Source organism: Gossypium hirsutum, chromosome A08, assembly GCF_007990345.1.
Source record: "Gossypium hirsutum isolate 1008001.06 chromosome A08, Gossypium_hirsutum_v2.1, whole genome shotgun sequence".
NCBI classification, from domain to species: domain Eukaryota; kingdom Viridiplantae; phylum Streptophyta; class Magnoliopsida; order Malvales; family Malvaceae; genus Gossypium; species Gossypium hirsutum.
The window spans coordinates 105,339,423-105,352,211 of NC_053431.1; the positions used below are offsets into that span (position 1 = coordinate 105,339,423).

Consider the following 12,789-nt stretch of genomic DNA (forward strand, 5'->3'; position numbering starts at 1 on the left):
TATATATTGAAATGAATAATATGTAACACAATTTCAAATGAAACTAATTGACTTAATAAATGATATACACATTTATATGAAAAATAAAAAATGTATATACAACGATACCAAAGTAATTAAAATAAATAAAATATGTAATTTAAATCAGGATCCTCAAAAAAAGCCAAATTTTATATGAATAATTTTAAGGAAAATATATATATAATAAGTTTAGAAGAAAGTATTTACATAACAGATTTGAAAAGAAAACATATATTAAATAGATTTAAAAGAAACTATATAAATAAAATAACATAGAATTAATAACGTATATGAAATAAAACTAATTTCATCATAATTGTACATTTACAATAATAATATATAAAAATATTTTAATTAAATATTATACAAGAACTTAGAATAATACTACATAAAAATAGAATTTTAAAATTATACTTTACAATTTAAACAAATAAATAACAAAGTAAAAATTTTAGTAACCCAAATTGTATGTTTAAATAATTTCCTTAAAAGTTGAATGCTAAATAGATTAAAGAAATAATGAATTATACAAATAAAAAACTCAATTAAAATAAAAATAAAATAAAGGGGATACTTCATAAATAAAACAAATCATTAAAATTAGAAAAGGGATCGAAGTGCAATGTGCACAAATACACAGGGACCAAAAGCACAAATAATCCAGACCCCCAAACTCAGCACCCAGGCGCGGGCCAAATCGAGACATCGCACAAATTGCGGGGACAATTTAATAAAATAAATAAAACACAAATCGGGGCTAATTTAAAAACTTGTGCAAATAGGAAGGACTGGCAGCGAAAATTACCCATTTAAGGTAAAATGCGCGGACCAAGTCAAATGCGCATACTGAATCTACTCCCCAATTCTGTTTCATTTTCATTTGAAATTAAACTTGTTTTAAAACCTTTTTTATTTTGCTTTTTAAAAAAACATTTTAACTTTTATTCCCTTTTTTAAAGAACCCTAAATGCTTTGGAGTATGTCTAACTCCTTCACTTTCCTCTCTGCTTTCCAGCCAAACAACTAGTACCCAAGCCTCAACATTCCCAAAATCCGACGACGAACGGAGAGCCCTCCCCACGGCATTAGCACGACGGTGAGTCTCATTCTCTCTCACTTATATTTTAGCGTATCCGATGAAAATGAAAAAAAGAAAAAAACGAAATAAAATAGTAATAACCACCTTTGAGTATATTTCTTGACTGCTTTCTTTTATTTTTTTATGTGTATTTGGTATTCGATTTGTAACCCAAAAGAAATCGTGTTCTATTTCTCTGAACAACAAAGGAAAAAAACCCCCTAAACAAATGAAAATAACCCCTAAATAATTTAATAAAAAAATAAAAAAATAAAAATCATATCTTCCTATTTTTAACCTTTTACCAAGTTAACAAATTTTGATAACTCCTTGGCTTTCTCCATCTTTTTGATTTGGCAACAATTTAATGATTGTCTTTCAATTTGGCCATTTTTTAACTTGTTTCCGACCGATTGCATTCTTTAGCTTCGATTATTATTTTTTTGGGGCCTAGACCAAAATTTGCCTATTACACTTGTAATTTTTTTTAAAGATTTTGGGTTCTTTGTTTGTTATTTATTGATTGAATGTGCTAGATTCTTTATTATTTGTTTTTTGATTGTGCTGAGTTATTTGTTTTTTTAATAGAGCTGCCTGCATCTCCCATTTTTTTTCTCATATTTTCTCATGAAACAAAAAGAAAAAAAGAAAAATGAAAAGATTCAACTACCCAACAACTGAAAAAAGATAAAAAAAATGAATGTGAAAATCCAAAAAGAAAATGAACTCAAGATTCGAAATGTAAAACAAAGAGAAGAAAAAATGTGTTTAGTAGAGAAAAGAAAAGAAAATGTGTTTAACAAACAGGACAAGAATTGAAATCAATCATTAAAAGCAAACATGTTTAGCAGAGAAAAGAAGAGAAAATGAAATTGGGAAGAAGAAAGATCACCGGAAAAAAAAAGGAAAAAAGGAAATAGTTTTAAAAATATTTTATTGCATTTTAATATTTTTATATTATGACCTCATTTATACAACGTGTCACAGTCTTATTCCGTCACCTGTCTTGAAGTTAATGCCGTTAAGCTTGGATACCAAACTCGTGGATAAAAATTACCAATCTGGGAGAAATGAACAAGTTTAGGTACTAATATTATATTTTCCCTAATTTAAAATAATAATTAAAAAATACTTTTAAAAACCTTTAAATGAAGATGTGAACCTTTTAAAAGTTTAGAGAGCAGCCCAACTAACACGATTAGGCCCATACCCCAGAAAAAGAAAAAGACACCCTAAAACGCTTTTTATCATTTTCTGGCACTTCATCTTCTTATTCCCCTTGCCGCCAGTTTCTTTCTTTTTTTTTTCTTTTCCATTGTCTTCTTGTAACATCAAACCCAATATTAGTTTTAATTGCAGTTAACATAATTAAATATAAATTACATTTCATCAATACACACCATTTATCTTAACTTCATTTATGATCTTAAACAACGGCTTAATTCTAAAATCAGCTTTTAAATTATATCATTTTTTCCCTTAAATACTTATATATATATATATTCTTTTTTGTTAAAAATAATATTTTAACACTCTCATTTCATCTCAAAAGTGCATGATATTAAATAAAAATATATTATGTATTATGTATTATATTCTATATAAGATGAAATTAACTTGAATTAATAATTTAAATACTGCTTTTAATATTTTAATTTCACGTGGTCACCATAAGTGTGGTCTGGGTTTGGTCTGAGTTTGAATCGCGTTAATTATTTCAGTTTTGTCGTGTTATTGTAATTAAAAAAAATTATTTACATAAATGAAAAATTGATATACTTCACTGTATATAAAAAAAAAATCCCAATTTTGATTTTTAATAAACAAAACGGTGAAATCGGGTGAACTTAACCGAGACAACACCGCCTATCAGAAAACATATATCGCGAAAACAGTAAGGAAAAGGAAAACAGTGAACTCTCAAAGAACATTGAAATCTCTTTTTCTTAACCTCCCCCCCCCAAAAAAAAAAAAAAACCTTTAATAGCATCCCGAGGAACCCAATTGCTTCAGGTTTGGATTTCTCTTTCATTTCTTCTCTTTATTGTCAACTGCATCTCGTCGTTAAGGTTTTTTTTTTCCTATTGCTTATTTTCTGTACTTAGCATGACATCTTCTGCTTTGATTCAAGCTTCCATTATTAATTGTTGGCATGCTTGTGAATTTTTTTTATGCCTGATCTGAAATTGATTTACTTCTAGCTATTGAAAGTTCTAAAAATATAGCTCTAATTTGGAATCTCTTGTTATGATTTGTCTTAATGCCCACGGATTCCAAAATGTTTGAGTTAATGGTCTTGTAAATTTAGCTTGAAAAAACCATGTATTGGATCAATCCATAATAATTCATTTCTGCAAATCGTTCGTAATTCAATTTTATTTTTGTTGCAGCCGTTCTTAGGCTATTCTTTGAGGTGCCATTTGAAAAAATTCCTTCCCCCCCCCCAAAATAATGCAGCAGCTAGCCCGTGATAAAGTAAGATAATTGGCGCTGGAAGATCATATCTATTGTTGAAAGATTGATTAAGGCATGAAAGCTTGTGTTGGATGGCGTCGTTTCCTTTTCTGTTTCCCACTTATTTCATCCTTCCTCATTTATTTTCTGGTGGTTGTTCCTCTTTGCTACTAAATCATTCACTTGTGGGTTCTTCTAATGTCCTTTTGTTTGTTATTGAAGACATCAAAATGATTCTTTTTTTTTTTTTCATGTTTCCAGTTCTGGAATTGCACCAGAATCAAGTAGTCACAGATTCCCCCAAGGAAAACACGAAGAAGTTTGATGTTCAGCATTCATCAGGAGATGATGCCCCCAAGAAAATAACCAAGAAATTTGATCACCTGGTTCTTGGACCTGCTGCCGGAGAAGGCTTGCCCAACCGTTTGCAATGCCGAGGTTTTGACTATTTTGCTGTTGCTAGCACATTAATTTGATAAAGGGAACATTAGACTTGCATTCATTTCTAAAAACTGTAGATGCTATAATAACTGTTTTATGTGATTAGGAGTCTGTTTTGTAGACATTTGTGGCATCAAATTCCTTTTCTTTTTTCTTTCTAATTTGTTCATAAATATATGATGTTCCCATTGAAATCAAATGTTTAATGAAAGTAATTTTATTGAGCCCTCAGATCCTAAGTTTTGTTGCTGTGGTATTCTATGAATTTCTAATGTTTTCAATGTATTGCAGGAGTTAAAGCTCTCAACAAGACCTATTTTTCAAACCCTTCTCATGCCTCTAGTGTCGGCGATGGTATTGCCTTTGTGACTGTTTTTACCATTTATAACAACTCACCCGATGCCCTTGCGGATGGTAAACCATCAAACTTGGTCACTGTTGGGAATGCTTCATATAGTAAGCCAGAGCGATCTATGGCCATTTTGAATGTGTTCATTAAGTTCATTCAGGTAACTCTTCAGTTAAACATGATAGAGCTGCACCTGGCTTCCTTTTGGAAATGTCTGCTAGAGATATCTGTTAAATTGCTTGAAGTTCAGGACCACATTCTGTTATCTATGAGCTTTTTAACTTATCTTCCAATGTACTTTGGTATTATTGTAACTAGAGGTGATATGGGCTGGGTTTGGGCCCAAACAAAATTTTAGACTCGTTTGCTAGGCCAGGGCATGTTTTGGCCCGAAAAATGGGCATAAACTTTTACCAATCCCGGCCCGGATAAAATGTCAAAACCCAGGCCCGACCCAATCTGGCGTGTATTAATTTTTTTAAAAATATATAATACATAAAAAATACTAAAAACATTAAAATAAATGTTTTCCAACAAATTTAAAAAAATGTATATTTAAATAACATCAAGATAGGGTGAAATGATAGCAAAATAGTAAAAAAAAAAAAGAAAACAGGAAAAAAAAAGGTAAAAAAAAGCAAAAAGAAGGTGCAGTTTTTTTTTTTACATATTCGGGCTGGGTCGGGCCCGGCCCGGGCAAAAAATGCCTTACCCAAGGCCCGGTCCACTTTCTGAACGGACCTTGTATTTTTTTGCTCAAGTCTATTTTTTGGGCTTATATTTATACCCAAATCCTCTCACTTTTCGGGCAGGCTGAGCAAGTCCAACTGTAACGTAAAGGATTAGTTCTATTTTGTATTTTGTATTTTGTATCTTGCATTCATTAAAGGAAACCTTGTGATAGAGTCCATTCTTGTAAGTTTTTGAAGAATCTGTATTCTATACCTAATTTAGGAAGTAGGATTTAATTTATTAGCGGAGTTGTTGGATTCATTTGAGGGGTAAGCTTTACTTACGTATGTTCTTTTATGATGCTTATATAAATAAGTTTTGTTATGTTTGGAGCTTAGGTATTGACTATTGAACAACTTCGATATTGATAACTATTGAGTATTGTTATTCTGGAGTATTTGTTATACATCACCTAGAGTCGATTACTTTGAAGCATCTATTTGACGGGGTTCTGTATTAAAATCTTTCAGGTGAGAATGCCTCAGAGCAATATTATTATTCTGACTGATCCAGAATCTGATTTGTCACTGCACCAAAACAGTGTTACTGTACTTCCCATTCAGGGTGAATATTCCCGAGACAAGTTGATGCTTCAAAGAATCAGGTCTTACATTGTAAGAGCACATTGTATTGATATATATAGGTAGAAAAGTTTGATGTTAACTTATACTACGGGTAGAAACCCTAAACCTATAGTCCTAAACCTATAGTTTAATTATGAAGAACATTATCCTAATTTAGCTGCCAAACTGCCATTTTTCTATGTAGACATTTCTCGACATCAGGCTTGAGAAGCTGTCGCAGGAGCAGGGGCGTATAACTCATTTCATCTTTTCGGACTCGGATATTGCTGTAATTGATGACTTGGGTCAGATATTTGAAAAGTACCAAGATTTCCATGTGGCTCTTACCTTCAGGAACAACAAAGATCAGCCTTTGAATTCTGGATTTATTGCTGTGAGGGGTACACGTGATAGTATTTTAAGGTTGAGACCCTTTTTTACTCTCAAAATATCTGTAGTGAATCTAGAAGAAACAATATCTTTTTCTTTCCTCATGATATTTTGGCATCATGCCATCAGAATTTTCTCTAAAGAAGCTGAAAATGTGAAATTGCTTGCAGGGCTAGAACTTTTTTACAGAAAGTATTAGAAGTCTATAGTTCCAAATACATGAAGGCTTCCCGAATGCTTGGTGATCAGCTGGCCCTTTTCTGGGTCATAAAGTCCGATGCCTCTTTTGATGCAAAAAGATTTAGTAAAGCTCAGGCTTTTATCAAAGAGATCGGTGGTGCATCAGTGCTGTTTTTACCGTGTGCTACATATAATTGGACACCGCCTGAGGGTGCTGGCCAGTTTCATGGCATGCCTCTGGATGTCAAGGTATTTTAAGCCTTTCATGATCATTTTGGTTGCTAGCTGAGCCTGAAATTTAAATATATTTTATTCTGAAGTCGTTTCATGTATGAATATATTGTAATATTCATTTTACTGGATGTAGGTTGTTCATTTTAAAGGATCAAGGAAACGCTTGATGCTCGAGGCTTGGAACTATTTCAGCTCTTCTGCTGACATTTCAGATATGTTATGCCTCATCTTGAAGAGTGGGAGAACAAAGTACGACTTTTGAGCAATTTCATTTGATTTTTGCGTGGAATTAGTTAGCATGCTAGGTTATCCATTTAGGTGATACTTGATTTTCGCACGTTTTGATCGAATCTAATACATGAATACATTTAGAAGACAGCTTATAGATTCAAGATTGTGGAAATGTACAATTTGCGAAAGTTTTCTCATTCATTTGAGAAACAAATGCAGTAGAAATATGTACAATTGTAGTTTTTGGTTAAAGCAGATAAAGTGAATTTTTTCATGCCTCTCTAACCCGGGGATCAAACGTGTTAGACATTTTTCATTTTTTGCAATGCTGCCTAAACACTATTTCATATACATACATATATATACATACATCATTTCTAATTAACCCTGTAATTTTGCTTTGGCTACATAAAGCATGTTAAACCCTTACTTAAAAAGTCGCCATTTTTCATGAGGTATATAAATATATATATTTGTTAAATGTTGAATTTAATAAATACTGAATTTGAATTATAAAAATTGTTTGATTTGTTATTGGAAATTAAGTATTGAATATAAAATATTTGTTCCATTAATTTTAATTTTAATATAAAAAATATGGTAAAAGTGAAGTGTTAAATGTAAAAATATATATATATTTAACAATATCTAAACTAATAATAAAAATAATTAATTTAAATTATTGGGGTTTAAAAGATAACACATAATGTAAAAGATTATATAAAATAAAAGAAAAAAAGTAAAAATTTTCATTAAGTGGTAAGTTTCCTTATCTATATCATCGGTTTCTCATTGAAGAAAATCTATCCATTGGTGTTCGATATTATCTAATTATCACTTCCATGCTGAAATATTAATTTTGTATGAAATGAATTTTTTCCATGTACCTGTTTCCTAAAGGTCAGCTTGGATTGCCTACTGGATCATGGATTCAAAAATGAAACATCATTGAATAGTGCGATTCCTCGAGTTCAAAAGCTCACAAATACAAGTTATTCAAACCCTAAACACTAGTATTTTTGTCATTTCTTAAAAACGAATGTGCACAATAACTCAATGCAGGCGACGGCATATCGTGTAATTGGAATTTACATAGCAATGAGTCATGTTCACCAATCATCATATAAGCTTTAGCAGTCATGAATTCTACAATGCCAACAATTACATTCCATGGGATAAGAAAAAAGAGGATTTTATGGTGTGCCCAACCAGCAAACAATCTCCATCAATCACAAAAAATCATCCTTTTTTTTTTATAGGTCATCATTAAAGATATATGAAACAACAAATAATCGAACGGAGAAATGTTCAAAACAATGATAAGAATGATAATGAACAAGAGGATCCTACCACAATATAAAACAATGAATCTATCCAGCAGCCTTTTTCCCACCAGAATAGTAGCTGAGATACCATCTTACAAATTTCTTCAACCCTGTCTGCAAATCAGTCGAGGGCTTATATCCGAGCTCCCTCTGAGCCAAGCTAATATTTGCATGAGTGAACCGGACATCTCCGTTCTGCGGCAGCTTCATAACATTCCTCTTTGCATCAACCTTTAAAAGCCTCTCCAAGATACTCACAAGATCCGAAACCAGGACAGGTGAAGTATTCCCCAAATTGTATACCCTAAATTGAGCAGGACCCTTCTTCTTCCCTCCACTCCCAGTACTCTTCTCAGCAGTATCCAATGCTGCTAAACACCCTTTCACAATATCATCAATGTAGGTAAAATCTCTAGCGACTGTACCATGATTAGCTGCCTCAAATATTGATATGGTCTTCCCTTTCAAAATATCCCTAGTGAAGAAGAAATATGCCATATCCGGCCTTCCCCAAGGACCATAAACTGTGAAAAACCTCAATGCAGTTAATGAAAGACCATATATATGGTTGTAAGTATGTGCAATCTCTTCACCAGCTTTCTTAGTAGCAGCATATAAACTAGCAGGTTGATCGGTCCTATCTTTCTCAGAAAATGGAACTTTGCTATTAAGCCCGTAGACAGAGCTCGAAGAAGCCCACACAATTGCAGGTTGTGGATTAGCAGATTTACAAGCTTCAAGTAAACTAACAAGACCAGCAATGTTGCTATGCACATAAGAGCTAGGATTTTCCATGGCATACCTGACACCAGCTTGAGCAGCCAAATGCATAACGTGGGTAAATGGAACAACCTCGAATAGTTTCCTTAAAAAGGTCGAATCATTGATGTCTCCTTCCACAACGAAGACACCGGTTCGGTCCAGGAGCGCTTGACGAGCTCTTTTCAATGAAGGGTCATAGTAGTCATTGAAATTATCAAGTCCAAGAACACCATCCCCACGCCTTTTCAAAGCGGTCGAAACATGGGTACCGACGAAACCGGCGGCTCCGGTAACCAAAACGGAGATTCCATTTCGGGAACGGATACGGGCAGATGAACGGACCCGTTTTTCCCAAGCGGGTCCACCCCAGTTGTGGGTACGGAGAGAACGGCGAGATGGGTCTTGAGGGATGGGATTCGAAGAAGGAGATCGAAAGAAGAAGATGAAGATCAAACCCAAGAAGATAAAGGACCAAAATGTGAGCTTCATAATAGAGGAATGCCAGTGCCACCTCGATTTATTGTGAATGTAAGGCGATTTTTCCATCTTGAATTTCCCAGGTGTGGATGGAATGTGTTTTAACATTAAACAAGGAGACAGGTCTTTGCAAGATTCAGAATTTAGATTTTCTTTGGTACAAAATTCTAGGGTTTTTGGAGAATCTTCTGGTTTCTTCAAAGGATGGGTTTTGTTTTTGGAGGTGGCTAATGGTTTGGGTATAGTTTAAAGCTCATTCAATGGCTTCTAGAAAGAAATAAAAGAGATCAAGATTTGGTTTTTGTGCAGCAAAAAAAAAAAAAAACAGTGAAGTTTTAGAGAGGAGAAGAGGAAGAAGAAGAAAAAAGTAGTGAAATGAAAGAGAGGGGTTGATTTGATTCTTCAAATTGACTTGGTTAAAAATGGGATTTTTGTTCAATTTCGATTGCTACTAAATGAGGTAAGGATTTGATTCGTTCCCACTTTTCATATCAGATATCCCTAAATCTTCTGCACTTCCATTTATCTCTTCAGTCCAAATTAAGTCCGTTTGAGAAATTATTTTTCTACTTCCCAAATTAAAATTTTATTTTTAATAAAAAATAGTTATATATAAATTTTAACGATCAATCCTAAGCTTTAAATTGCGAAATCAGATGCTTAATTTTGGGAGCTTTAGGATATTGTTCAACATACTCCATTTTTATCTTTACAAATTAAAAACCTAGGATATTTCACAACTCTTTTTTTTTTTTTTTAACTTTTCTCAATTTTAGGTCATCTCTCTCATTCATCATCAATAACTCAAATTCCTTTCTTTTATAATTATCATCTACAATCTTTTAAATTCACAAATAAAAAAAAATTAACATACATTTTCGTGATAAATAAGACAAATTTAGTTTTATTTGTGAAGAAGTATTAAATAATAAGTTTTTTTTACCATAAAAGAAGTGTATAGATTTTTTCCTCTCGTATTTAGATTAAATTTGAATCTTGAATAATATTTGAGAAGATTTTATCTAAATATTATCTTGATCCAAATAAGATTAACTGTAAAACAGACAATAATATACATGATTATATAAAAATAATAAACCAATAAATTTTAATTTAATATATAATATAAATAATAAATTTTAATTGTATATAATTGTAGAGATAGTCTTCTTTTTTTTTTTACTCAGTTGTTTAAGGTGGAGACTCTGGGCCTTGATTATTCAAGTTCAAGACTTACCATTTACAATTATATGTACGAGTCTCGAAATCTCACCATGTGTTTAGTCTAATTTATTAGTTTTTGTCTAGACTATAATTGGTGAATATATAAGTGTAGAATTAATTTAAATTATATTAGAATTTATTTATAATCAAGAGATTATTTCTACCACAAAATTTTCACATATATATATATGAGTGTTGAAGGAATAATTAAATATAAATGTCATTTTAAGGACTATATTTTATATTAATATCTGAATGTGTTAAACATAAATACCAATCGTGAATAATGTAAGTGTAAAATTGTTTAAGGGATTCAACGAATGGTAGAAAGATGTCAAAATCTAAATAAATGAACCAACCACTTGACGAGTGTTGGAATTTGTGGATTTTAGTCCACTTTGATACAGACAGTAATCAACGCAGCATTATTGATGCAGTTCAGCAGTCTCTTGTAATTTGCTTCTAAATAAATTAACAATAAACCAAGAAAATATATATATATATATATATATGCAGTCACTTGCAATCGTGTTGTAGGTAAGACCTTTTCACCACCAAACTAAAACACGGGGAAGCTTAAGAAAGAAATGCTGATTTCCGAATACACGTGGAAAGTGCTGCAGGTACCTTATGTCATTGTTCCACAACACCATGTTCCTAAAATGGATCCTGTTGGAATCCAGACCAGACATGCCTGACATGTAACTCCCTCTCCCTCCCAAATAAACTGATAATTTTGTTTTTATTAGAAAGTGTTGATGGCAATGCTTTGTCAAATGACTTTTGATGGTATAAACGACAATATGGATAGGCAAATTGAGGACAAGATCTCCATCTACCATAAACTTATCAATAGGTCAATAGCTTTCCTTCTTTCTCCACACTAATTTCTCATCAATTTTTGCCTTCATTCAATTGCTTATTTGGTCCAACTCCAATAAAAATTATTCATTCTCTAATATTTTCATATAATATATATTAGACAAAAAAAAGAAGTTAGGATATGAATGGTCAACTAAACCATGAGTAGAGTAGCAAAGGACTCTTTAGTTGACACTAGTGTCATGGGTCAAGGTGCAAAGCCGGGCAAAATGCGTCTCATAGAGGTCTATCGGTTAGATGAGACTCATTTGACCCACGAGAATTGACTCGATTCAAAGATCTAATGGAAAAACCTGTCTCTTTGAAGCCTGGATGACCCAATAAAGCAGATATGGAAAATTAGGCTAGCTTGGCAAATAGGGAAAGTAATCTTAGAAGATATTTAATCTGATAAGATTTAATTTTGTAATCTAGGAGATTATGTAAATTCCTTAATTATAGATATGCTTGGATCTTGTCCGTCAATGTAATTCGATCTATACTGTCGGTTTGAATGGAGCTCAACTATAAATAGAGAGTCCCCCCTTAGTTGTAAATCATCCATTATATAAATCATCCATTGTATCTAGTATTTATTGAGTTAAATACTAAATTGAGAGCATTTACTCAAACACCTATTGTGCATTGTTTTTCTATGGCTATTCTGTTCTCCTGAGCATTCTTTTTGTTTGAGTTGCTTTTGCTATAAGTTCCTAAGGCTGCATGAATTGCGATACTGAAAGTCTAGCTCCGTGACATTTGGTATTCGAGCTAAGGTTGCGAAGGCACCATTCGAGATGTCGAAAGAAGTTACCGATTAGAGTGAGCCAATGGAGACTCATGAGAGGGCTAGAAAAATATTTCCATTAAGGGAAATGTTGTCGGTTTTAGAAGAACAAGTGGTTAATCTCGAGGAATCTATAGGGGATGTGAGGAAGACACTCGATGTGGTCTAAAGAGACACAGATGGGTTTGATTTAATGAGGGATCAGCTCAGAGAGTTTGTGTTGCAGTTTCACGAGACCAATATAGAAAATATGTAAGGGGCGCTGAATTCCACTAGGAATAAGTTGACAGAGAGGAACAATGCTCTCGAGGTCATGATGATGGCTTTGAAGGAGGAAACAATGACCACGACGAGAGCTTTGAGCACAAGAATGAGAAGCTTGAGGGAGAGCTTACCTTGTGTCAAGCAGCCATGGATAAAGGAGTAGTGTCAGGTGCAACATTCAATTGTGAGGTAGATGTCCCGAAGTTGAAAGAGATGTGGAAAATTTCTTGTGGAGAATAGAGCAATACTTCTATGTCAAAGGCATCATGGACAATGCTATTAAGGTAAATACTACATCCTTGTTTCTTTCTGATTTTGCGCTTTTATGGTGGTGGAGCAGATCCACTAATAAAAGGCATAGTGAGATTGGGATTTGGGAAGAGTTCCAGTATGAGTTGAAGGGCAGTTTTATCCAG

General features: G+C 32.9%; 2 protein-coding genes across 4 annotated transcripts; one reads left to right on the forward strand and one right to left on the reverse strand.

Annotated features, from left to right (window-relative positions):
* Positions 1–938: 938 nt before the first annotated feature.
* LOC121204482 (uncharacterized) lies at positions 939–6,947 on the forward strand. Of its 3 annotated transcripts, none has more exons than XM_041074316.1 (8): positions 939–1,117; positions 3,490–3,706; positions 3,815–3,991; positions 4,286–4,503; positions 5,546–5,689; positions 5,844–6,061; positions 6,199–6,457; positions 6,576–6,947. In XM_041074316.1, the coding sequence occupies exons 2-8, from the start codon at positions 3,646–3,648 to the stop codon at positions 6,702–6,704; spliced, it is 1,206 nt and encodes a 401-aa protein (XP_040930250.1). In that variant the 5' UTR covers positions 939–1,117; positions 3,490–3,645; the 3' UTR covers positions 6,705–6,947. The 3 variants fall into 3 exon arrangements, with proteins under 3 accessions (XP_040930250.1, XP_040930252.1, XP_040930251.1); XM_041074318.1 differs by having other exon boundaries at positions 3,490–3,703; XM_041074317.1 differs by having other exon boundaries at positions 3,557–3,706.
* Positions 6,948–7,900: 953 nt separating this feature from the next.
* Positions 7,901–9,772, reverse strand: LOC107900845 (UDP-glucuronate 4-epimerase 3). Its single transcript, XM_041074321.1, has one exon. The coding sequence runs from the start codon at positions 9,343–9,345 to the stop codon at positions 8,044–8,046; it is 1,302 nt and encodes a 433-aa protein (XP_040930255.1). The 5' UTR covers positions 9,346–9,772; the 3' UTR covers positions 7,901–8,043.
* Between the last annotated feature and the right edge of the window lie 3,017 nt (positions 9,773–12,789).

Bases quoted from the DNA above. Each gene is read 5' to 3' on its own strand.
- LOC107900845 (XM_041074321.1), bottom strand. From the start codon at position 9,345: ATGTTAAAACACATTCCATCCACACCTGGGAAATTCAAGATGGAAAAA.
- LOC121204482 (XM_041074316.1), top strand. From the start codon at position 3,646: ATGGCGTCGTTTCCTTTTCTGTTTCCCACTTATTTCATCCTTCCTCAT. The intron at 3,707-3,814 runs GTTGTTCCTCTT...TCATGTTTCCAG, and splicing joins TCCTCATTTATTTTCTGGTG to TTCTGGAATTGCACCAGAAT. The intron at 6,062-6,198 runs GTTGAGACCCTT...AATTGCTTGCAG, and splicing joins ACACGTGATAGTATTTTAAG to GGCTAGAACTTTTTTACAGA.